General features: G+C 43.1%; 1 protein-coding gene across 1 annotated transcript in view; it reads left to right on the forward strand.

Annotated features, from left to right (window-relative positions):
- The window catches only part of LOC124594336 (kelch-like protein 10), a 159976-nt gene that overhangs the window by 13535 nt on the left and 119986 nt on the right, over window positions 1-26455 (forward strand). The window contains exons 2-3 of the mRNA XM_047132705.1: window positions 3613-3845; window positions 25892-26143. Coding sequence (XP_046988661.1) covers window positions 3613-3845; window positions 25892-26143 — 485 coding nt within the window. The remainder of the gene's footprint in view (window positions 1-3612; window positions 3846-25891; window positions 26144-26455) is intronic.

Raw genomic sequence — 26455 nt, forward strand, 5'->3', positions numbered from 1 at the left:
AGTCTCGGTCGGGCACACAGTTTTAATCTGCCAGGAAGTTTCATATCAGCGCACACTCCGCTGCAGAGTGAAAATCTCATTCTGGAAACATCCCCCAGGCTGTGGCTAAGCCATGTCTCCGCAATATCCTTTCTTTCAGGAGTGCTAGTTCTGCAAGGTTCGCAGAAGAGCTTCTGTAAAGTTTGGAAGGTAGGAGACGAGGTACTGGCAGAAGTAAAGCTGTGAGTAGCGGGCGTGAATCGTGCTTCGGTAGCTCAGTTGGTAGAGCACTTGCCCGCGAAAGGCAAAGGTCCCGAGTTCGAGTCTCGGTCGGGCACACAGTTATAATCTGCCAGGAAGTTTCATATCAGCGCACACTCCGCTGCAGAGTGAAAATCTCATTCTGGAAACATCCCCCAGGCAGTGGCTAAACCATGTCTCCGCAATATCCTTTCTTTCAGGAGTGCTAGTTCTGCAAGGTTTGCAGAAGAGCTTCTGTAAAGTTTGGAAGGTAGGAGACGAGGTACTGGCAGAAGTAAATCTGTGAGTAGCGGGCGTGAGTCGTGCTTCGGTAGCTCAGTTGGTAGAGCACTTGCCCGCGAAAGGCAAAGGTCCCGAGTTCGAGTCTCGGTCGGGCACACAGTTTTAATCTGCCAGGAAGTTTCATATCAGCGCACACTCTGCTGCAGAGTGAAAATCTCATTGTGGATATCCATGTTTAGTCAGTGATCAGTTCGACTAGGCCAGAGAATCCGGTCCACTCCATATTAACACCGCCGACACCATTATGGAGTCATCACCAGCTTGCACAGTACCTTGCTGACAACTTGCGTCCATGGCTTCATGGGATCTGCGCCACACTCGAACCCTACCATCAATTTTACTAATTGAAATCGAGACTCATCTGACCAGACCACGGTTTTCGAGTCATTTGGGGTCCATCAGATATGGTCACGAGCCCAGGTCAGGCGCTGCAGCCGATTTTGTGTTGGTAGCAAAGGCATTCGCGTCGGTTATCTGCCGCCAGTGCCCATTAACGCTAGATTTCGCCGGACTATCGTACGGGATACGTTCTTAGAACGTCCCACATTGATTTCTGCGGTTATTTCACGCAGTATTGCACGTCATTAGGTCTGACAATTCTATGCAAACGCCGCTGCTCTCGGTGGTTGAGCGAAGGCCGTCGGCCACTGTGTTGTTCGTAGTGAGCGGTAATGCCTGCAATCTGGTATACTTTGCACACTCTTGACACTGCGGGTGTCGGAATATTAAATGCCGTAACGATTTCCGAAACTGGGTGTCCCCTGCTCCAACTACCATTCCGCATTCAAAGTCTGTTAATTTCTGTCTTAGGCCCTAATCATGTCGGACACCTTTTCAAATGAATCACCTGAATATAAATGGCAGCTACGCCAATGTACTGCTTTGTTATACTTTGTATGTGCTATACTACCGCCACCTGTGTGTATGCATTTCGCTATCCCATGAGTTTTGTCACCTCAATGTCTACCATCATTTGTTCACGACGTCCTGAACCAGGTCTCGGTAGCCCTGCATCGGTAGAAGACGATTGAATTCGACCGTACCCCTGTCTACTGCAGCCGTTACAAAGCGATTGTCGTGTCGCGTCATGCCAAATCAGTAAGCATATATGCAGTGCCAACAATGCATGACGAAAGCGCAGTATGTTCCTCTTGCACCTGCTACTCCGTCGGCAGTCAGTGTACTGGGAGTCGGTAGGCGGAACTCACTAACTCCGCTTCCCACACTCCCCTGAGAATTCGTTCGGAATGCTGTCAATAAACTATAGTTCTACACCACCCGAAGTGCTTTAAGCATCCCGTGTGTTCTCCCATGGGGGTGACTAATACATTGTCCGGTAAGGTTATAATTAACAAGACACTTTGTAATGTTGATGCATTAATTTGTTCTGAAAGCAGTGCTGATATTCAAGACAATAAAAGCGGGTTAAAAGCTGTGAGCTATGTGGTGAAGTTAACCTTGCATTACTGAGCAACTGTTTCACCGGGTATCAAGTCTGGCTTACCAAATTCCCAACCAGACTAACATTAATTATAATCTTTTGATAGTCATCTTACGACAACCGGTGATATATGTATATATAAAGAGAATTTAAATAAAAATAAATAAATCAGTTTAAAGTTGGACATTTATTTTACCATTGATCATTGTTCGGTTAAAATTTCAGCATATTAAACTTGATTCATAACTAAACTGGTGCCTTATTTAGGATTGTGAAAATGTGAGTTTGTAATCTTACGGAACACATCAAATATGGAGCCAAGATTGGGAGACTGCATACAACACTGCATTCATAAAATAACACACAAAGAACGTTGAAACATATGCAAGAGCAAAATTAACCACAACCAACCGATTCAATTTTCACCCAAAGAAGTTACGTTCGTAGCACAATCCTGTCCGTCATGAAATTACCACACACTGGTATACTAAATTCATACTAGCTCTCTGTGAAATCTTCCCGAAAAGAATAGCTGAGGGCTACTTTGATGCTTACACCACATGCTTCACGTGGTCAACTTGGTTTACACAAAGAGTGTAACTCCACAATAATTTTGATAATTAAAATAAATTACATCGAAACGCAATTTACAAAAGAAAAACCTCGAACTGGTTACTATCGTCTTACTATTAACCTGGTGGGTCAAACAATTGTATAAGCACGTGGTACTGGTCTCAGAAAGTACACCCCACGTGGGTTGAACATAAAGAAAAGTTGCTATATTGAAAAATATTGTCAAGACGAGACGTTATAATCTCACGCACATTCGCATTTAAGATTGATGATCTTAGTTAGAGTTACGGATCATCCAGACATGGTTCCACTTTACTCACAAAGTAGTGATAGAGCAACTACTGGAAGATATTCTGAACTTCACACTCGAATTAGACTGCGTTGCAATTTAAGATAACATTAGATATTTTTTATCTAAACCTGAAATAAAGGTAATTAAATTTTCAGTTAGGCTGAACTTAAGAAATCCATCGTCCTACAGACTTAGCAGAGACGTGCTTAACCGGAGATCTTACCACCTCAGACGCTCGCCGCGGATAGACTGCCCTGGGCCCCTACCAAGGGTGCTTCCAGATACAAAACGGAAGTGACCAGAGAGGCAGCTTCCTATACCAGCATGACAAGGGACGGACAGGACCATACCAAGAATAGAAACCTCTTTGCTTTTAGAAAGCGTCGCTACCTGTTCCGACGTTGGTCCTACTGTTCTCTAGCAGACAGGCTTGTCTGCTACCATCAAGCATGCAACTAGAAATACATTTGCTAATTCATCCTTTCACACAGAAGGGAAGGGGGATGACAGTATCTTATCATATACAGTATATAAAAGAAAGCGGATGTAGGTTCCGTATGAGACTGTGTGACATGAATTATATATAAACTGTGCTTTAAAGTGTAGTAGTGTGACAGGTCGTTCTTGATTATGTGTAAAAGTAACACGTTCCACTGCTCAGTCTCCTACCAGATAGTCAGAAACACCACAGTAAATTTACAAGTGGAATGTATGCCGTAAATGACAACAGTTTTAAAAAATTAACATGAAAGGAATCCAACAGAGATCTTTCAACTTATAACAGCTGAGTAAGAGCGGAGAGTATAGAGAGCAGGCTGTCCAGGAGTGCCAGACGGAAGAGGTGGGCGGCCGGCTGCTGGACACGGAGGAGGGCCGCTCGATGAGCGTGCAGGCGATGCAGATGCTGTTCGACCTGTGCCAGAACCGACAGCTGTGCGACGCCGTCATCCGCCTCGACGACGGGGGCGCTTTCTACGTGCACCGCAACCTGCTCTCCGCCTGCAGCTCCTACTTCAGGTAGCCTACTGCCTGCCTCGCACTTCCCATTCCCTCTTCATATTTCATCCCTCTGACGCTTTGTTAGACTCTGTAATTCAATCTACACTTTTTTTTTTTTTTGCTTGTTTCCCGCAGTGACGCAGGGTCAGCATAGTTAATCGGATTTGGCAAGGTTGATTTAAGGGGTGGCCGGATGCCCTTTCTGCCGCCACCCAGTATCCCCTGGGACGGAAGTAGTGTACCCCGACTGTCTGCTTCTAGTGTAAGCCACGGAATAGGGCGAATGTGTTCAGATGTCCGCGAGCCGTGTAACTGAGGCTTGACGTGGGGACCAGCCCGGTATTAATCTAGAGGGATGTTGAAAACCGCCTAAAAACCACATCCAGGCTGGCCGGCACTCCGGCCTCCGTCTTTAATCCACCGGGCGGATTCGATCCGGGTCTGGCGCGCCTACCCGAGTCCAGGAAGCAGCGCATTAGCGCTCTCGGATAACCTGGCGGGTTTAAGTCAATCTACATTGCTAGCAATTAAAATTGCCTCGCTAGAAAGGATAACAACTAAATCTGACTTACTGAACGTTTACAGTTTAATAGCAACAATAAACGATTAAAATTTCAGCTCATTTGGGGGGTGTGCAGGATGCCAAATTCAGAAGGCAGAGTAGTCACCTCTGGTACCGACAACGGATTTAGTCTGACTAGGCTTCCAATTGAACTGTGATCAGATGACAGCACTGACAGCTGATTCGATCCTACGCCAAGGCTCATCAACCGTAGTGGCTGGCGAGTGCTGGCGTCCACTCCCTCGGCAACCCATGACCAAATGTTTCCAGTGGATGGGCGGTCTGGAGAACGTGCTTGCCAGGACAACATGTAACACTACTGGTTACTACTCCATGATCAGTTTGCCGATAACGTGACTCCTATGAAAGGAATTTAAAATGACCGTGGCCTTGTATTAATGATTGAGATATCCGACTATTTTTCGTTACTCGAAAAATAATTTTTTTATAGGCACCATGCGGGCTTTCATAATAACTACGCCCCCTCAGACTCAACGTTGCAGTATGAAACGTTTTGGCTGGTTTCGTTGCCTAGGGGCTGGGATCCGAAGTTGCCGCATTACGGGCCAAATACTGCTGAGTCTACAGTATACAATATGAATACACACATGAATCGAATGGTCGAAGGTTCCTATCACTCGGCAATTGCGAGTTAATACAGAAATTTACAAATGAAAGATTGAAATTAAATAAAATCTGCAGGTACTAACTTAACGACTTTGAATGATGAGTACGGGAGTAGAAGTACTTCTGAAATTGCGGTATATTTCTGCAAAACACTTATTGGTGTCGATGGTCCAGCAATTAAATAAAATATAAGTTGAATAACAGGGAAACAATAGATTCCTAGTGCACGTAATTAGTTATGAACAAGAACATAGCTCGCGACGTATTCACTTCTAAACGCACACTACGTCTTCGCTGCAGAAGCCACGGAAATCAACAAGAGCACAGGTCGGCACTCCGAAATATTTCTATCTCTCGCGATCACGCGCAAACTGCTCCACTGTCCAAGTCTTTGCCGCGACTGTGCGTCCGTCACGCTGTACTTTTTGCGTTCAGCACTCACTCCCGTGTCCAGTGCCGCACTCTCCAGCACTGCCGCACTGCCAGGACTGCCCCGTGTCCTCTCCGGAAACGATGCTCCCATCCAGTCTCCCCATTCACGAGGGTTGTGCCTGGCTAGAGCGCTCGCGCCATGTCTTCAAGCGAACGCACCCACACACACATTAAGCACATACTAAATACTGGATTTACATTGAAATACTTGAAATTAAATAAATATTCCTACGGCTGGACCATAAATACGCTCTAACACACATTATTAAATACATAAACAATTAAATAAATATATATCAGAAGAAAAGAAGCAAAAGGTAGGCCAGGTGCCTATGTGCCTGTGCTTTCCAACACGCAGTAAATATTTAACCAATTTCTTAATGTTTTTTGTTTATTATTATTATTTATTTATTTATTTTATGGCCTTCATTGGACCACTATAGTCAAAAATACAATGCTGTAAACAAGTTGTTACACAGAGATACAATTTGGCTCAACAATAGCTTAATATGATATTCAGGTAATATAATTATTAGAGTCTATTCTTATATGAAAGGTGTTTTGCTCTTCTGTCTGCCCAATATTTCTTCATTCGTTCAGATATTTTCTTTCTTTCTTCATCTGAGACCACTGTTCCTGTACTCCATTTATTGATTTTCATTTGTAGTCTGGTTTGCGGGTCGTGCAGTATTGTGGTTTTCTCTGTCTTGTTTTTTGGTCATCTACTGTAATTTGGTGTTCTTTTATATCTTCCTTAATTTCTGTGATCCATTTAATGTCGCTCTTGCTATTCCACAATTTTTGTATTATTTTTGTTACTAGTTCTGTTTTCTGGAGTTCTCATTAGATGTCCAAAGAATGAGATGCGTTTCTTCCTGATCGTGCTCATGACTGGTTCTGTTTTCTTATATACTGTTTCATTTGATGTTATTCTCCAATGTCCATTTATTTTATACTGTTTATTTATACATGTCCTAATTATTCTTCTTTCTATTTTTAGTGTTCTGTAAATTTCTGCTGTATTAGTTGTTTTGAAGATCCTGATCGTGCTCATGACTGGTTCTATTTTCTTATATACTGTTTCATTCGATGCTATTCTCCAATGTCCATTTATTTTATACATGACCTAATTATTATTCTTTCTATTTTTAGTATTCTGTCAATTTCTGCTGTATTAGTTGTTTTGAAGATAGTTTCAGCTGCATACGTTATTTCTGGTTGTGTAACTGTTTTATAGTGTTTTAATTTTGCATCTATAGATAGGCTTTTTTTGTTGTATGTGGTTTTGGTAATGTAATTTGCGTAGTCCAGTTTTTTTATTCTATTCTGCCATGATGGCTTCTCATTTAGATTGTATGTTATTATTTCGCCTAAATATTTAAATTTATCAACAATTTTGATTTCCTGTTCTCCTATGGTAATTTTGTTTGCAAGTGGTGGATCAGTTAGCATAATCTCCGTTTTTTCTCTGCTATTTCTTGTAGTGATTTCACTTGTTGCCTGGCTTCTTGAACGGTGTTGGCTAGGAGAGCAAGATCATCAGCGAATCCCAAGCAGTTTAAGCTAAGATCATGTTTTGCACTTCCAATTCTTATCATCTTTGGATTGTGCTTCTACCATTCTCTCACTATGTATTCCAGTGCACAGTTGAACAGTAATGGTGATAGGCAGTCACCTTGTCTTAAGCCTGTTTTTATGAGAATGGTTCCGAAATATCTCCTCTAAACTTCACTTTTGATTTGGTGTTGGTTAGAGTGAGTTGTATTATTTTAATTAGTTTTGGATGGAGTCCTAGATTTCTTAAAATTTTTAATACTGAAGGTCTGTGGAGACAGTCATATGCCTTCTTAAAATCTACAATTTCTTCATGAATAGCTTATATTGGATACAAACAAAAACATAGATGAATAAATATAAGCATGCTGCTACCGTTTTTTCGTGTAACTGTGGAGTACTTATGGCTTGACGCGATCGATAGTAATCGGCCACTTTGACCTCCAATAACTCATGTACTATTCAAATTACATGCCTGTAATTCACACCAATTTAGGTTTACACGAACAGCTTTCTAAAGACATGGCGATAGACAAAATCGGATGAAGCGTTTATATTTCGTAAATTCGTTGCTGGGTGTTACTTGTATAATTTACCGTCAGGTACTAAACTTTAAACTAGTAAATACACTCTTGGAAATTGAAATAAGAACACCGTGAATTCATTGTCCCAGGAAGGGGAAACTTTATTGACACATTCCTGGGGTCAGATACATCACATGATCACACTGACAGAACCACAGGCACATAGACACAGGCAACAGAGCATGCAAAATGTCGGCACTAGTACAGTGTATATCCACCTTTCGCAGCAATGCAGGCTGCTATTCTCCCATGGAGACGATCGTAGAGATGCTGGATGTAGTCCTGTGGAACGGCTTGCCATGCCATTTCCACCTGGCGCCTCAGTTGGACCAGCGTTCGTGCTGGACGTGAAGACCGCGTGAGACGACGCTTCATCCAGTCCCAAACATGCTCAATGGGGGACAGATCCGGAGATCTTGCTGGCCAGGGTAGTTGACTTACACCTTCTAGAGCACGTTGGGTGGCACGGGATACATGCGGACGTGCATTGTCCTGTTGGAACAGCAAGTTCCCTTGCCGGTCTAGGAATGGTAGAACGATGGGTTCGATGACGGTTTGGATGTACCGTGCACTATTCAGTGTGGTGTACGGCCAGTGTAGGAGATCGCTCCCCACACCATGATGCCGGGTGTTGGCCCTGTGTGCCTCGGTCGTATGCAGTCCTGATTGTGGCGCTCACCTGCACGGCGCCAAACACGCATACGACCATCATTGGCACCAAGGCAGAAGCGACTCTCATCGCTGAAGACGACACGTCTCCATTCGTCCCTCCATTCACGCCTGTCGCGACACCACTGGAGGCGAGCTGCACGATGTTGGGGCGTGAGCGGAAGACGGCCTAACGGTGTGCGGGACCGTAGCCCAGCTTCATGGAGACGGTTGCGAATGGTCCTCGCCGATACCCCAGGAGCAACAGTGTCCCTAATTTGCTGGGAAGTGGCGGTGCGGTCCCCTACGGCACTGCGTAGGATCCTACGGTCTTGGCGTGCATCCGTGCGTCGCTGCGGTCCGGTCCCAGGTCGACGGGCACGTGCACCTTCCGCCGACCACTGGCGACAACATCGATGTACTGTGGAGACCTCACGCCCCACGTGTTGAGCAATTCGGTGGTACGTCCACCCGGCCTCCCGCATGCCCACTATACGCCCTCGCTCAAAGTCCGTCAACTGCACATATGGTTCATGTCCACGCTGTCGCGGCATGCGACCAGTGTTAAAGGCTGCGATGGAGCTCCGTATGCCACGGCAAACTGGCTGACACTGACGGCGGCGGTGCACAAATGCTGCGCAGCTAGCGCCATTCGACGGCCAACACCGCGGTTCCTGGTGTGTCCGCTGTGCCGTGTGTGTGATCATTGCTTGTACAGCCCTCTCGCAGTGTCCGGAGCAAGTATGGTGGGTCTGACACACCGGTGTCAATGTGTTCTTTTTTACATTTCCAGGAGTGTATATTGAAAATCTGATTACACCATAAGAATCGTCGTGCAAATAATAGTAATGTACATGTTTCTTTTTGAGGTATAATGATTCATCCGGCTACTATTAATTTCTACGCGAACTGTGAAATGTCTGTCATTAAGGTTTCACAAAGTCCGCCATCTTTGGCACTCCCATCGTGTCTCCTTCATCGACACAAAAATAATAGTAATGTACATGTTTCTTTTTGAGGTATAATGATTCATCCGGCTACTATTAATTTCTACGCGAACTGTGAAATGTCTGTCATTAAGGTTTCACAAAGTCCGCCATCTTTGGCACTCCCATCGTGTCTCCTTCATCGACACAAAGCACCGTGCTCGTCACAGCTGAATTCCCAGCCACGCGCCTGGACCATGCGCTGGGGCTACCCCTCTCGTCCGGCTAACGTCTGCCACCACGTGTCTGCTGCCGGGCCGCGGCTTTGACGAGCACCAATTCCGAACACACAATATTTCCAGGGCGTCAGAACTCGCCCGTTACCTCACAACCAGTAGTTCAAATAACGGGAATCGACTCGAAATTATTGTCGCTGTAAAGTAAGCTGTTATTAAAGGGAAAATGGTCGCCATCCTAATTAGGCAATATGGTACCAAGTGCTTACACGATTCATTAAGAAAAGTTTCGGTTGTGTATGGCTTTACTTGGTACGCAAATTTGTTTTGCAAATTGGATACTAATCAGCAGAACAATCTAGCAAGTATTGAAATCGCAGTTTGTCATGAGCAAGACAAATGTGAACTTCAAATGTTTTGGGAACAAACTGTCTTAGACTAACATATACTTTCTGCATTCAACACAGTAAGCTAATACTCATTACACAGCGTAACTGAAAAAGGAAGGACCACAACTTATTTGGATATGAGAAGCTTTTACCATTTAACTATTGAGAAACACTGACATATAATTCATCTTTTTATGGTTATATTAACTGAGCAGATTACCACGTGTTGTCTGTGAGAGCATATCCATCATTGTACCATGTAGAATATATATGAGACATGGGGTCCCTGAATCTGTTATGATCTGAACACTTGCAGCCAATTAGTATTTAAATAAAACAAAAGCCGTTAAATTCACTAATGCATTTCATAAGCAGTTTCACTGTAACGATGACTATAATACTGACTCAGCATTTAATATGGGGACCCAGAAACTATTCTATCATTTAGCTCAGAGTAGAACGAAACACTTCTGGCAAAACACATTGAGGAAATACTTTTAAACAGAAATACACGAATATAAACATTTACAAACCTATGCAGCAGGTATTCATTATGCTCGCTGTTAAATTGCACTGCAAATAATTATTATCATCAGTGTTTTATTCAGTTACTTTCAAAACTGAATATAGACTTTAGTAAGAATGACTTTTAAGTAAAATAAATTGTTATTTCCTTTGCATCTACACTTTTACGAAACTTTTAACTACTCACTTATGAAAATTTTCACGTGGAGTATTTCAGAAATAAGCTGACTGAACTCTTAAGAAGTTTACTACTTCACAAAAGTTAATGAGCAGTATTAAATCAATAAATATTCTCCAGTTCAATAAAATGGGAAACTCGCATATGTTGCATCACTAGGTTCAAATGGCTCTGAGCACTATGGGACTTAACATCTATGGTCATCAGTCCCCTAGAACTTAGAATTACTTAAACTTAACTAACCTAAGGACATCACACAACACCCAGTCATCACGAGGCAGAGAAAATCCCTGACCCCGCCGGGAATCGAACCCGGGAACCCGGGCGTGGGAAGCGAGAACGCTACCGCACGACCACGAGCTGCGGACTGCATCACTAGGAGCTGGATCCTGTGTAGGTAAAATGACTACGGAGTGAGTCAAGGTTTTCGACATCAATTTGAACTAAAAACGATTATCAGTTGCATGCAAAGCAAATAACAGGTCCATGCAGTACTGAAGTTTTACTTGAGATGCAAGTAGTGGCGGCAAACATACTGATGGCCCTTAATTATGGATAAGTGCTCTGAAAATTATCTTCTTGGCGACGGATTTCTGTGATTCAGAGCCAATCAATAAATGTCATAAATAATTAGCCAGTAATCTACCACATCTGAGGTGTTATTGCTCGAGATTTTCCTCGCCATCTTCAACAGACGAGATGTGAACAGTTTTAATGCTAGCCTGCGACTGACAGTGACACAAAGCCACCCTGTGGTTCTACGGTCAAATCAGCCTACTCTGTTCCCGCCATGCGGGCTTCGTAGCAGAGGGACCTCTCTTCAGGTTTTACGTAAGCACAAATCAACGTTCCCTGTGCATGAACCAATCCTACAAATACTATTTCAACGTTTCAGTATTTCTACAGAACACAGTTTTTAAAATCACGTGCATACTTCAATTACAGTAATATAAATTGACAGAAAATATGATGAAACATTTACATAGAGATTGAATCAAAGAACATAGGGAAAATATTCCACATTAATCTTAAGTAGACAAAGAATTACATGATATACAGTAGATATGGTCAATATCGAATATAAGTGCTACAAACAGTTGAACACACTCTGTATCGAGATAGGTCAGAACAGTAAGGGCAACATCGAGGTTGTCCTGTCCTGTTGAAAACGTGACAGAAACTTCGAAGTTAGGTCAGGCCTTAAAACGTTAGAAATGTATGGTTACTTTCCAAATTATCGTCTATGCGAATCAGAAGTGATAGTGTTGTGTATACTGTCACACACGACAGTATCAGGCTAGGTGCCGAGCCCATGTAACGAATGCAGTATGGCAACATTCTTTCTCCTCGAAGCCTCCACACGCAGATACGCCTGTCATAATACTATTGCCATTAGTAGGATGACTTGGCGCCGGTCTGTCCTGTGTTGTAGGTTTGTGCAATGCTGTCAGAGCGATTGTCTCTGCTGTCGCATCAAGGGAAGCCGTGACAGTGACACCATGAGAACTGTCTGTGGCGCCTCAGACATAGTCGAACTGCTCGTGAGGGTACTTCTTATGTTACAAACAAACCTGTTTCCTGATTCAAGGTACATGACGCGCCAGTTCCATCCTAAACGGCCCAGCGAACTATGTCTCTCTCCTCTCTTGCGCTAGTCACGTGGAGCTTGTGACATCCTGCAATCCATTAAGTGTGGCCCTCCTGAACATCTCGATTCAATATTTGAATAACAGTCGTGGGAATCCGACTAAAGTGACCAACAGTATCACATGATGAGAATCCGCATTCTCAGTGAGCCACCATCCTTCTGCTGTCAGATTCCAACACGTGCTGGCAGACATGTCTCTTCTTACGGGAGGTCCCACAAACAAACAACACCGGAATGAGACTTCTGACTGAACTATATCGTTTGCACAGTATTTTTTTCTTTAACATTTCACGCTATGTAAGGCCATAGAAGCATCGTCTTTTCCGAATATACCGTACTTCTGACCAAAAAGGGATTCTAGTACCTGGATTCGGAGGTCTTTATCAGCCCAGCATTTTGAGTTCTTGTGGTGATATTTCCAGAGAAACTTTCATCCCGTAGTACATATTTCTTTAAACCTAAAATATCAATTTTATAGGGTTACCTTTACAAATTTTTAGTACAACAAAATATTTTCATAAATATTTCATCCTCTGTTTCACCTTCTTAGGTGTTGAATTTCCAAAAATACACAGAGCCACATTTTTATTGTTTTTATTTCTAACTGAGAAGGTGAATACACGTTCTGAGATGTTTAGTTTCAAAAATTTCTATAAAACGTTCCATCTCCTATTTTACTACCTTAGGGGATTCAAAAAACACCGAAACACATTTCTTTTTAAATTTATATCCGAGAAACCAAATTCATATTTTCTTACATTTAGCCCTACTCCGAAAAACGCTTTCATAATGAAATAATTTCATAAAAAGCTTTATTCCGTTAGGTATTGAATTTCCAAAAACACTATAGTATGTATTTGTTTTTATTTCTAGCCAAGAAGTCAAATACCAATTTTCGTACATGTATTACGTAAATTGCTGGTGCATGGGGAGGGGGGGGGGGGGAAGAAGGAGATGAATTGGTAATATCAGCTGCATCGGTACTTTATGCGGCAATGAACGAAAACGAGTGCCAGACTGGTACTCGAACCCAGGACCTTCTGTTTACGAACCAGTTGAATTAATTACTGAACCACGCAGACACACTATTAACAGCAAGTGCGCCGATTATCTCTAACGCTCCTTGGCCGACCGACATTCCCATCTAGCGCCATCTCTTATCTGCAGTCCTCATCCGTGTCATCCATGCGAGCTAATTTTGGATTTCCGCTGGAGGTCGAACGCGATTCCGCGTCTGCACTGATGGTTGTGGTTTCATAGCCCATTGAGGCGTATCAGTTACATGAACTGCGTGGTGTCTGTTCTTTCGGACATGTCCAAAAGAAAAGACACCATGCGAAAACCGCAGCTGTCATACATATCCCTTTCCCTTCCTTTCTTTTCTCTCTCCTCCACCTTCAGTTTACATAATATGTATCACAACAGTGGATTCCACGTTGTGTCTCTTCTTTCGGACATGGCGGAAAGAACAGACACCACGCCCTCATATATAATTCATACATGTAGCTTTATTAGTACTTTAATAACGATTTATTTTCAAAAAACCCCTTAGTGGTTGAATTTCCAAAAATGCTGAAGGACGAATTTCTTTATTTCTGACTGCGAAACCAAATACCAATGATGACGAGTTAGTCAGTCAGATAGTCGTTGGGTCAATTAGGACATTTCCTTTTATATATACAGAACGTAGATAGGGGTTGCGCTGAAATACTGATTACTCGCGTATCCAAGCACGTAGTGCACATTCCTCCGCCTGTTCTCGGGGCGTCCGTGCGTCGCGCGTAATCTGCCTCGCCGGTCAGCACCAACGCCCACTTGGCGAGAGAGACTAGCTGAGCGACGCTTATTGGCAACTTCTGCTTAATTCTCTTTATTTATACCGTATTATAACCAGTCTGATAAGGGTTAATAGCATCCTTTGGAGCCACGAGACAAGGTTAAACTTACCATTACTACCAAACTAACAATTAACGGCCTGTAACTAAATCGTGCAAGATTAAAAATTCGACCACTGCTAACAGACAAAACACCGCCTTCATCTGGTTTCTAACAATTTCCGCCAATACTTTCTGCAAAGAGAAAACAGGAAAACAGTTCATAGACAACAAGGGAAAGTAATAATTTTTGATGTCATTATGGAAGAACAGCAACCGTACTTAATCCATACACATTATAAAAATCGATGTATGTTTGTACGTGAGTGTGTATATATCTACATTCCACTTCTCCTCCTAAATGACTGGACCGATTTGAACAAAACTTGGTGCACACATCCCTTACTATCAGGCGGCAGTTGCTGTCGGGGTAAGAACTACCTGCCTATTACAGTTTAGGATATATTGCTCCATAAACATTGAAAAACTGCCTCATCAAGCATGACGTTTAATCTTCTTACTTCTGTGCTACTAGGTCTATTTGCAATAGCTGGCCGGCGTGGCAGAGAGGTTCTAGGCGCTTCAGTCTGGAACCGCGCGACCGCTACGGTCGCAGGTTCGAATCCTGCCTCGGGCATGGATGTGTGTGATGTCCTTAGGTTGTTAGTTAGGTCTAAGTAGTTCTAAGTTCTAGGGGACTAATGACCTCAGATGTTAGGTCCCATAGTGGTCAGAGCCATTTGAACCATTTTTTGCAATAAATTTCACAAACAGTATTAATATATGATGCTAAATACACATACAAAATTATATCTTAGTACCACACATAGTTTAGGAGATATGACGTCATAAATGGTGAGATACGTGGAAAAAAGTCACGACATTCACGAAGTTTTAATACATTTATTGTTTGCTGCTAAGATAGTCCTACAATCGAGCTGACTTAAGGAAATTGCTGACATTTGGCAGCGCTTTTGACACCTTCAACTGCGAAGTGCAGACGGCTGTAGCTGAAAACAATAGCTGTCTATAGAGCTACGAAGAGGCATTGCCGAAGACACTTACAAAATCGGTTGTATACAAGAGAGGCAGCTGTATTTAGACATTTGCACATTATGCATATTTCTTTGTATGACTGTTTCATAATTACAATGATGTTCTCACAAATACATTTAAATGAATTTTTTTGATATGACGCTGTAAACACAGTTCATTTTTTGTTTCCTTTTCTAATAGAAAATTGGGAAAATGAATACTCGGGCAATGCCAAGTTTGTCAGCTAGTTCAAAAATGGTTGAAATGGCTCTGAGCACTATGGGACTTAACTTCTGAGGTCATCAGTTCCCTAGAACTTAGAACTACTTAAACCTAACTAACCTAAGGACATCACACACATCCATGCCCGAGGCAGGATTGGAACCTGCGACCGTAGCGGTCGCGCGGCTCCAGACTGTAGTGCCTAGAACCGCTCGGTCACTCCGGCCGGCCTGTCAGCTAGTATTTCAATAAAAAGCAGAACAGATCGCAATAAAATTTTTGGTTATAGTTACCAGTTTCGGTCTCTAAGACCATCTTCAGACCAAGGCTCCAGATGACGTGAGGAGCCGCTGTGTAGCACTGACTAATCCCGTCATTAACTGCAGTCGTCTGAAGCCTTGGTCTGTCGATGCCCTCATAGACCCAAGCCGGTAACCAGAAGTAAAAATAAAAGTAAAAAAAAAACATTATTAAGTCCTGGACTGCTTTTGATTTAAATAAGGCTTGGGAATTAAAGGGGAGAAGCGAAAAGGGAGGGTAGATACATCTGCTCAACGTGTTTTGAAATCTTGTTCGAGAAAACCTGTTGTTTTACGCGAATGATGGTAAGTAATACGGGTGTGTACACTACACTTATAGGCTCCATGAAAACAAATGTGTTTCTTTGGCTTCAATCGGGGAACATCAAGTCCACCACTACTATCGAATCGCACCACACGAGCTAATGAATGGCTCCATGCTCCGATATGAAGCCTTCTCCAACGGAACATAAGCATCCTCACTAAACTGAAACATTCTCTAGAATACCATAAAATGACTAAGCAGAATTTCATGTCCGTGGACAGGAATGCACACTCCAATTATTGTACGCTACCTTTATTGGAAAAGCAATTGCACGCCTCTGGAAAGGTCTACTTCCTGTCTGTCTGTTTGCAAGTTTATTTACATCAGTTGCTGCGGAACATTTGCCGTTCGAGAACACATTAGAAAACATAAACAACTCAATCACATACTTTAAGGAGAAAAATGTACACTTGGTAAATATCAGCCCCAGAAATTGATCCCGTGCGTCAAGTTGGCCGATAATTTTGAGGTATGAAGTTACCACTTTTTACCACTTTCTGAAAGCACAGCTTTCAAACTTCGCCCACCGTTCGTTTGTCACGAGCTCCGCCACTTTTCAGTTGCCTAATGCCCAAGCGTGGATTACTGATTACTGTACAATGGAGTGACGATCACAGCTCTGCTATTCGTGGGGGATGTTGAAGGCTTGGGAATTAAACGGGGGGGGGGGGGGGGGGAAAGGGGTAGAAGAGAAGGTAGATACATCTGCTCAACGTGTTTTCAAATCTTGTTCGAGAAGTTGTCTTGTTTTACGCGTAAAACAGTAAGTAATATGAGTACATTTATGTTCAGTATTATTTGTACAACATTGTTGATAATCAAAATGAAAAAATCTAAGCAACTGAAGAATTGTTATGAAATGAAGTTAATGATTTTCGAATTACAATTTAATAACGCCAGACACGATGAATAGCGCACCTCCTGCAAATGTACATCACTTTAACATCAGTTTTAAAATAGAAAGGAAATAACTCGCAGCAGCAATGTTAATAATGAAATAGCGCTACACTACAACTTTAATGACATACTCGTTCGTTTCATTCATTTTCACTGCATTTGTGAATCAGAAAATGACAATGTTCGATATTGCAGTGTCTATGATATTCCGAATTACGATGAAAAATTCCTTCGGACATGCATGCATGTCTAAAGGAACGGGCACTGTGGCAACTACAGACGTTATCAACACATTAAATGTATTCGTAATTGCGAAAATGGACAACCATTAGATGAAGAATGGAATGACGACAATGGAAATTTCTGACGTACAGGGACTCGAATCCGGATTTCACGCCTGCCACTAGCGGTCGCCTTATTATTTGGCTATCCCTTCACGACTCAGGGCTAGACAGAAACTTGCATATGTCGTAAACCACGTGTCTACGACCTGTACTCGTACATTCATTAAGTATACTCCCGTACAGGTGAGACATTTTACTTGGAAACGTTCTTCATATAAGCATGCACGTCCAAAGAAACATAGCGTCGTCATTGAGATTCGTACAGGCACTGCAATGTCGTCTTTATCCGTCGACACAGGGCAAGCGACATTCAAGTGAAATGTGTCACCTGCACAGGAATACACACAATGGACGTACGAGTACAGGTCGTACACACATGGTTGACGAGACATGGAAATTGCGGTCTGGCCCTGTGTCATGGACGGATAGCCAAATGGTAAGGCGACCGCTCGCGACAGGCGGGAAATCCGGATTCGAGTCCCGGTCGGGCACAAATTTTCATTGTCGTCATTCCATTCTACAGTTGATGGCTATCCATAGTCGCAATTGCGAATACATTTAATAAAAATGTTCAAAGCTAAGGAATCTCTGGCACCAGCTACAGGTTAGAAACCTTGTACTTTGACACAATGAACACATGAACAAACCATGTTACAATGTCAGAAATACACAAACCTCTTACTCTCTTCACTGTACAGTATTTTGCATTCGTGCATTATGCGGCTGATGTGGGGCCGAACGAGTGACAACTGGTGCGCTCAGAAGTTGAAAAGCTGTACTTTCAGAAGATTATAACTGTGTTCTATCAGATTTGTGAGCCAAATTTTAGCGCAGGATCAATTGCTGTGGCTGTTATCTTGCTAGTGTGCTTTTTTCTCCATATGAGATGAAGTTGGTGCTGTGTCCTTGTTAGACAGATTACGGGAAGACTAACCCATCATCCCCAGTATGGGTAAAGCCTCTTTCAATCAGACGCCGGAAATTGGCTCTGGCATCCCCAACAGCCAAGACGACTTCTCCACAGCCGCGCCAGGAAAGATACTTTTGCAATGTCTCTGTTTTCCTGCTGTTAGATTAACGCACTCACTAATCTGTGTTTATTCGGCTAGCAGGGCGAAATATATCTGGAATGTCCTGACATGTCATCAGAAATTGTCCAAACAGTAGGATCGGTTGCGGGGCGATGTTCAGCTGCCGCTTAAAGTTGATGGTTTTGGCTAGAAAGATAGAACTTTGTCGCCAAGGGAGTGCTGAATACTTTTTCCTCATTGGTTTTCATCCCACTTCAAAATGCGACGAGCCGGAGGCATCTTCGTAGTCAGCAGCCTTCATTATTCGCTTATGGTGCGAAAGCAAGTTTTCTGATTAGATATTCACTCACCTTGAGCTGTTCTGCTGAAGATTGCACACGTCGGTTAAGACATCACTTTCTCCAAGCCACGTAAACGGAAGTTGCACTCAATCAGTTCAAATGGTTCAAATGGCTCTGAGCACTATGGCACTTAACATCTGAGGCCATCAGTCCCCTAGAACTTAGAGCTACTTAAACCTAACTAACCTAAGGACATCACACACATCCATGCCCGAGGCAGGATTCGAACCTGCGACCGTAGCGGTCTTGTGGTTCCAGACTGAAGTGCCTAGAACCGCTCGGCCACACTGGCCGGCCTGAATCAGTTCTGTGAGTTAATTATACAAGGGATATTCGGAAAGTAAGGTCTGATGGGGTGCGAAATGGAAACTACAGCGAAAATCCGACGAAGCTTTGCACAGATGTGTTGGGCAGTGTCTCTAGTATGCCCATCGATTGCGTCACGTCGCTCTTTTCAGTTCTGAGCGCACAGTGAGAACGTAAAGGTGCCTATAACAAGTGTCTCCCACCAACTATGAGGGCCTGATGTGAGATTCCGCCTGCTGCCTCGCAGCCCACATGGCATAGCTGTCATACGTTTCCTTCTGCATGACAATTCTGGGCCGCACTTTGAAGAGGCAATGAAGATGCTCCTGCAGCGTTTTCGATGGGAAGTGTTTCATCATTCACAATAGAGCCTCTAATTTACTCTCCCTGGGGTTCATCTCTGTTCATATGAACCGCTAGCTATGAAGGCAACGTTCTGGCACAGACGACGAGCCAGTGTAGAGAATTGGGAGGAAGCAGAGGCGGCTTCCTTCTATGACGAGGGTATTGAAAAGTTGGTACAACGCTATCACATATGTCTAAATCGGAGCAGCGACTACGTAGAGAAGTAGCTGGAATGTGTAGCTAACTGTTGCAAATAAAACATGTCTGATTTTCACAGTGGTTTCCATTTTGTGACAGATCGGACCTTACCTTGAATAGGCCTCGTGGAATGTCTGCAGTGAAGTGACGAGGTTGCTGTCGCTACAACTGAAAATGCAATACATGTTACGGGTAATACTAGCGCTTGTGAGTTGTCACGAGAATTGTCCACACCATAGTCAACAGTATGGAAAGTTTTGCGATCTGTTTTACACTTGTAGTCGTACAAAATCAGGACGATGCTGAAATCCCATGATCCGCAGTAACGTTCTGAATTTGCTCTTCGGTCTCTAGTACGGGTCGAAGTTCATGATATGTGACCGGGCAATATTCTACGGAGTGACGAAGCACATTTTACACTACAGGGTGCAGTGAACACACAGAACTGCCGAATTTGGGGTACTGTTAAACCGGTTGTTGTACACGAAGAGCCAATACATTTGCCCTATATGACTCTGTGGTGGGGATTCACGAGCACCTTTATTCTCGGTCCATTAGTCTATGAAGCGAATACGTCCAGAGGGCCTCCCAGGTGTACTGTGATATCTGCAAGTTATCGAGACCCCTTTGTACAACATGAGTCCTGCTTTCGAAGAGCGCAACCGTGTGAAAAATCACTGTTTTCATGTAAAATGTGCAACACCCCATGTCGCTACCCCAGTTAAAGTTCTTCCTAATGCAATCTTTTACGAACGTGTTATCTCCAGACATTTTCCCAGATGCATGGCCTGCAAGATCACCTGATCTGTAGCCACGTGACTGTTTGGTCTGGGGATATCTAAAAGTACGCGTTTATCAGGCACACGTTCGATCTCTGCTTGATCTTAAGCGAATATACCGGTTCTCGTTGCTCAGATTTCATTGAAACTGCTGCGGGCAGCCCTTTATCACGTCGTTTTACGGATGCAGCATCTCGTCGACGTCTCCGAAGCTCATGTTGAACAAACTGCTCAAGCGGCAGTTAGTAACAGATCAACACTACGTCTTTCTTAGTGGTTTGGCCTTCTCTGCCAAATCCCGTTCATAATCCATTACATATGGAAACGGTTCTACACGTCCTTATTGCATTCACACCGCCATTTATGCACCTGGTGGCCAAAATTTGAATTCATGTTTTCTCCGACGAAAACGGTTCCGCATAAACGCATTAGAATATATTCAAAGTTTCGCAGCTATTCGATAATTAAAGCCCGCAATGGACCTCTGCAAGTAGTTGTTCTTTAATTATAACCACACAGTATATTGCCTCTCTAAATTACCCAGGATTCCAAGCACCTTGGTTCACTTTACAAAGAGAAAGGCTTTTCAAGTTCCACAAACTCTACAAACATATCCTGGTTGTTCTGAGTTCTTCAGTTCAATATGAGCGAAAGGTATGCATTATTGATTTTGAATCCGAACTGCTCATTTTTCATTCCCTCTACAATTGGCTTCTACGCCTCAGTGTATCGAAACAATTCAGAAACGTATGACTCTAACAGCGGAGCGACAACTAGCAAATTGATCTGCTCGCGCTTATTTCCTCAATGTGACGGCAATCCTTTTCATAAAGTGTGTACCTCTTAAGCTAGTACAATTCTGGAGACGAGACTCGGCAACGGGTCATAAAAAATTTAAAATATTTACATTTGCTAGAATTAAAAAAAGAAAATAATGATTAAATGTATATAGTTCGATACTAAGCTAATGAAAATTATGTAAGGTATTCAATGATGACATGGTACTGTCCTCGTTGTCCGCGTCTCAAAGTGAAATACTGCTAAACGTCGACTGGTTCTGCAGGGAATGGAATTTTTTTTTTTTTTTTTTTTTGGGGGGGGGGGGGGAATTGGAAGAAGGGTGTAGAGCAAATGCTGTAACGCTTCATTTTTATGACGTGAAAGACGGAAAAAAGTTTGTATATAACTTCTGCTCGACATCACCTTCGTCAGAGACAAGTAGAATGCAAGAAGGGTGGACTGTGGTGATGTGAGATGGGGACGGTATCGTGGAACCTTTGTTCGTTGAGATGACAGAGAAACAAATAGTCGGCGTAATCCACACCTTATCTACTCCTCTCACCAGTTTCCAAGACGTGCCGTATTTCCTAGCATGGTGAATCTGAGAGTGCAAGACGGTAACTTTAACGCGACACGGCTACGTGGTTGAAATTATCCTTCGAGGGATGTTGATGGACCGAAGAGTGCTCACAAGCCGCAATCTCGCAGACGCCTCCACTGAACTACACTGAAAAAGCAAGTTTGCTTTTGACTCCATAACTCAGGCGGCTGTATGAGCGATTTCCCGTGGTCAACAGAATGCTGGGATAGACGTTTCCATAAAAGTAAGGGAACTACCCACGTCATGAAGATGTTAAAAAATGCTTTTCAGCATTTTATTTCTTATTTGTATCGCCACATTTACACTTTGTTTACAAAAATACGCCATAACACTGAACAGGGTGCTGCTACGTCAAAGAATTTCTATTCGTCACTAACGACGAAATAGGAACTCAGTCATTCTAAATTTAGACAGAATGTTATATTAACCTTATACCGCAGAAACTATTGCAAATGTTTCTTCATTTCGTTCGTTAGAATCGATGTTTTCAGAAAGCCTTGAACTGTGTCATTTGTGCCTTAAGTAATGAAAAACTGCACCAGTTACTTATTTTTTCATGCTTAGCACGAAGAGTTTCGATAATTTATTCTCCTTCGTTTATCTACATTTTTTGTAATGTTTGCATGTGTGATTTCCCGCCTCTCTGGCACCGTAGTTGTCTTTTTGAGGTTAGACTGCAATCCGCAAATCGGACAAATACTGTGCAAGAGAGGCAGAAAATCGCAAACACCACGAAAAACATGTAAATAAATGCATCCGAAAATGAGAATAAATTCTCGAAACACGTTGTGCTAAGCATGAAACAATTAGTAACTGGTGCAGTTTTTCATTATTTGTATGATACGGAAGTGTATGTTGCGTCCAACAAAGGGCGTGTCATTAAAACATACTAGAAATGAGAATGAGTATATCGGAGCCTTTCACAAAAATAAATAAATAAGTAAATAAAATTAAAAAAACATAAAAAAAGAAAAGTCAACAGAATATTCGACATAGTTCAAAAACCCATAGCTTCGCAGCTGGGCTTAGACTAATGAAGTAACGGTACCTGTACGTAACCTGTATTTGCTCTGCAGACACGTCTAGCAATAACAAAAACATACTCAAAACGTCACGTCACGGATTAAATTAAAATATTTCGTAAATGCAGTGTGCCTGACTGTTTTTATGTCATCACCCTTCTGATTGCTTCAATGTGGCCCGCCATGTATTCCCTCTTTTGGCGATCTTTTCGTCTCAGAGTGGCACTTGCAACCAACGTCGCCGGTTATTTATCGGATATAATCCGATCTCTGTCTTCGTCCTCAACTTTTACCCTCTACCGGCCCCTGTAGTGCCACTGAAGTTATTCGTTGATGTCTTAACACATATCTTATTACCCTGTCCCTTCTTCTTATCAATGTTTCCCACATGTTCCTCTCCTTGCCGATTCGGAGAACCTCCTCATCCCTGACTTTATCAGTCCACCTGGTTTTCATCATTCTTCTGTCGCATGACATCTCAAACGCATCGCTTCTCTTCTTTTCTGGCAGTGTTACAGTTTCACTACCATTCAACTCTATGCTCCAAACGTACATACTCAGAAATTTCTTCCTCAGCTAAGGCCGATGTTTGATGCTAGCAGAACTTCTTTCGACCAGGAAAGCCCTCTTCGCCTGTGCTAGTCTGATTTTTATATCCCCCTTGCTTCGTCGGGTGTTATTTTGCTTCCAAGGCAGTAAAACTGTTTGTCTTCGTCTACTTCGTTATCTGTCATTTTGATGTTACGTTTATGGGTAATCTCATTTCTGCTATTCCTCATTATTTTCGTCTTCGGTTTACTCTCACTCCGTATTCTGTGCTCATTAGACTGTTCGTTACATTCAACACGTCCTGCATTTCTTCATCAATTTCATAGCGAATGTTATCACTGATATCATTTCATCATAATTTTTAATCTCGGTCTCGTAAACTTACATACGGCCGGGAGAGCGGTGTGCTAGCCACACTGCCCCTCCGTATTCGCATCCAGTGACGGCTATGGGCCGATCGGTACCGTTGGACCTTCATGGCCTGTTTGGACGGAGTTTAGTTAGTTCTTTATTGTTAATCTCGCTCTTGAACCCTTATTTTATTTTCATCATTGTTTCATCGATGTATAACATGGAAAGCAGGGGCAAAATACTGCATCCCTCTACTACATCATTTTTTAATAAATTCAAATTAAGATCGCTCTATGCACACTAGTAACAGCTAATTATAGCTTGCATGACAGGGCGGCACTGGATCAGAAATTTAGCAACACAATGAGACAAAAACAATAGCCTTTATTAATAGTGATGATACCCAAATGTACTTACGTTTGGTAATAGTTTGATGCGTGTCACTTGATATCCTATACGTAATACAATGAAATCTAAGTAGCTTTGCCGTGTCTTGGTAGTTTGTGATTTAGTCATCAGGAGTGAAATTACTATGTAGACATTCATAGTTAGCCGTTCTTGTTGCTTCACAAATAGCAACTGTTCGCACTGGGTCAGTATGCAACCAGTGACCCCCTCCCCCCGCCCCCTCTATCATTTAAAGAAGCGAACTCTCATTTATAAAACAGCTTCAAAAGTCTGTTTACTTTGCAAATGAGTTAACGTGTTAAATATTTGACGTTGAACATGTAAGAGCTTTATGGTTTCCTTTAGTTTATCACGCATGTTTGTGACGTCACATCTCCTTAACCACGTGTCGTACAATGATATAATTTTGCAGATAAATTCAATGGTATATGTGAATAGCCCCTGCAAAATTTGTTGCGAACGGTGTTAGTAGCAAATAAGTAATAAATTTAAACATCGTGCTGGATGCGGCAGTTTTACTGTAGGGGCAGCAAAAAAGTGATTAGCGATAAACAATTTTTTTATTTCATCGTTTTCTACGGTTTGCCAGAGGGAAAAAGTTTTGTAAAGGTTTTGAATTTGTGTAAAGGTTTTTGGAGGTCACTAAGTGCTCTCATTTCCAAATATTGGATGGATATAGTCCTGGTAATATGGGTCCTGTGAGTTACCCTTCCTCAAGACGTACACACAGTATCTAACTGTGATACTTGTATTACTGTGTTCATATATAGGGTGATAATTATTGGACTATATGAAATAAAATCATCATAGCTTGCGAATGGTTTGCGGTAGGACGTTCAATCTGCTCGGTAGGCTACGGGCCACCATGGGAATTAGCATGGTATGTATGGTTTGGTTTAGCAACAAAGCCCACTTTCATTTGGATAGGTTCGTCAATAAGCAGAATTGGCGCATTTGGGGGACTGTGAATCCGCACTGTGCCATCGAGAAGTCTCTTCACCTTTCAAAAATGGTTCAAATGGCTCTCAGCACTATGGGACTTAGCATCTGAGGTCATCAGTCCCCTAGAACTTAGAACTACTTAAACCTAACTAACCTAAGGACATCACACACATCCATGTCCAAGGCAGGATTCGAACCTACGACCGTAGAGGTCGCGCGGGTCCAGACTGAAGCGCCTAGAACCGCTCGGCCACTCCGGCCGCCTCTTCACCTTTAACAGGTGACTGTGAGGTGTGGGATGTCCACTCATAGAATAATCGGTGCAACATTCCTTGATGGCACGGTGACTACCGAACGGTTCGTGAAGGTTTTGGAAGATGATTTCATCCCCATTAAGCGAAGTGACCCTTATTACGACAAGATGTGGTTCATGCAAGACGGAGTTTGATCCCATCGAACCTGGAGAGTGTTTGATGTCCTGGAGGAGCACCGTGGGGACCGCATTCTGGCTCTGGGGTACCCGGAGGCCACTGGCATGGGCCTTGATTGGCCGCCATATTCTTCGGATCTGAACACATGCGACTCCTTTTTGTGGGTGCTTTATTACAGACAAGTTGTAGAGCAAATACCCCAAAACCGTTGCTGAGTTGAAAACCGCCATTCAGTAGGTCATCCACAGCATCGATGTTCTGACACTTCAACGGGTCATGCAAAATTTCGCTGTTCGTCTCTGCCACATCATCGCCAATGATGGTATGCACATTGAATATGTCATAACCTAAATCCGAATATCTGCAGTGACGTTTACATGTTGAATAAAGTGTGTTCACATTGTAGTTTTTAAATAATTTACGTTTTGTTTCATATAGTTCAACAATAGTCACCCTGTAGCTCTTAATGAGTAGGCTGCGGCAGCATTTCAGATTATTAAATTCAGACAACAGCTGCCTGAAATACTGAAAATCAAATTTTTGCTTACTCCTGAAAGTCGTTAGATAGGCAACCTCCAACTGTGACCGTTCCCCAGGTTAGCCGTTTATTGGTATAGTAAATGAGCCAGTTTGTACGTGCTGGGAGGGTAGGTAAAGGGCGCGGAGGTTGCGCAGGGCGCTGTTCACGACGTCGCTGCACTCGAGCTGCCGCACGGACGTGCTGGTGCCGGGCGTGTCCTCGGAGGACATGGGCAACATCATCAAGTACGCGTACCTGCGGCGCGCCGACCTCACGCCGGACAACGCGCTGCGCCTGCTCGTCGCGGCCGACTACCTGTGCGTGCTGGGGCTCCTGCGCCTCTGCTGCCAGTACGTCACCAACTCGCTCTCCCCGCACAACTGCCTCGGCGTCATGATCTTCGCCAGGTACTCAGTCCTCCACAATACGTCCAGTACCGTAAACTTCAATGGAATGAGCGAGTGTGGAGACAGTAGCTGCTTACTTTCTGTACTATGTTACAAATGAACAGTACACAACACGGACAAAATCTTCTGGGGTTACGAGCTATGTCACTCCGAACGAAACACTCGAGCTTTCGACGGTTGTTTGTGCCATCCTCATCACGAGTAAGAACCACTGCCTGCTAGAGCTGGCGTGGTGTCTCACACACAAAGGGTGATTCAGCTGCCCCAACTCTGAGCATTACGCAACCCGCAACGCCTTCAAATATCACGCGC

This window comes from Schistocerca americana, chromosome 2, assembly GCF_021461395.2.
Source record: "Schistocerca americana isolate TAMUIC-IGC-003095 chromosome 2, iqSchAmer2.1, whole genome shotgun sequence".
NCBI classification, from domain to species: domain Eukaryota; kingdom Metazoa; phylum Arthropoda; class Insecta; order Orthoptera; family Acrididae; genus Schistocerca; species Schistocerca americana.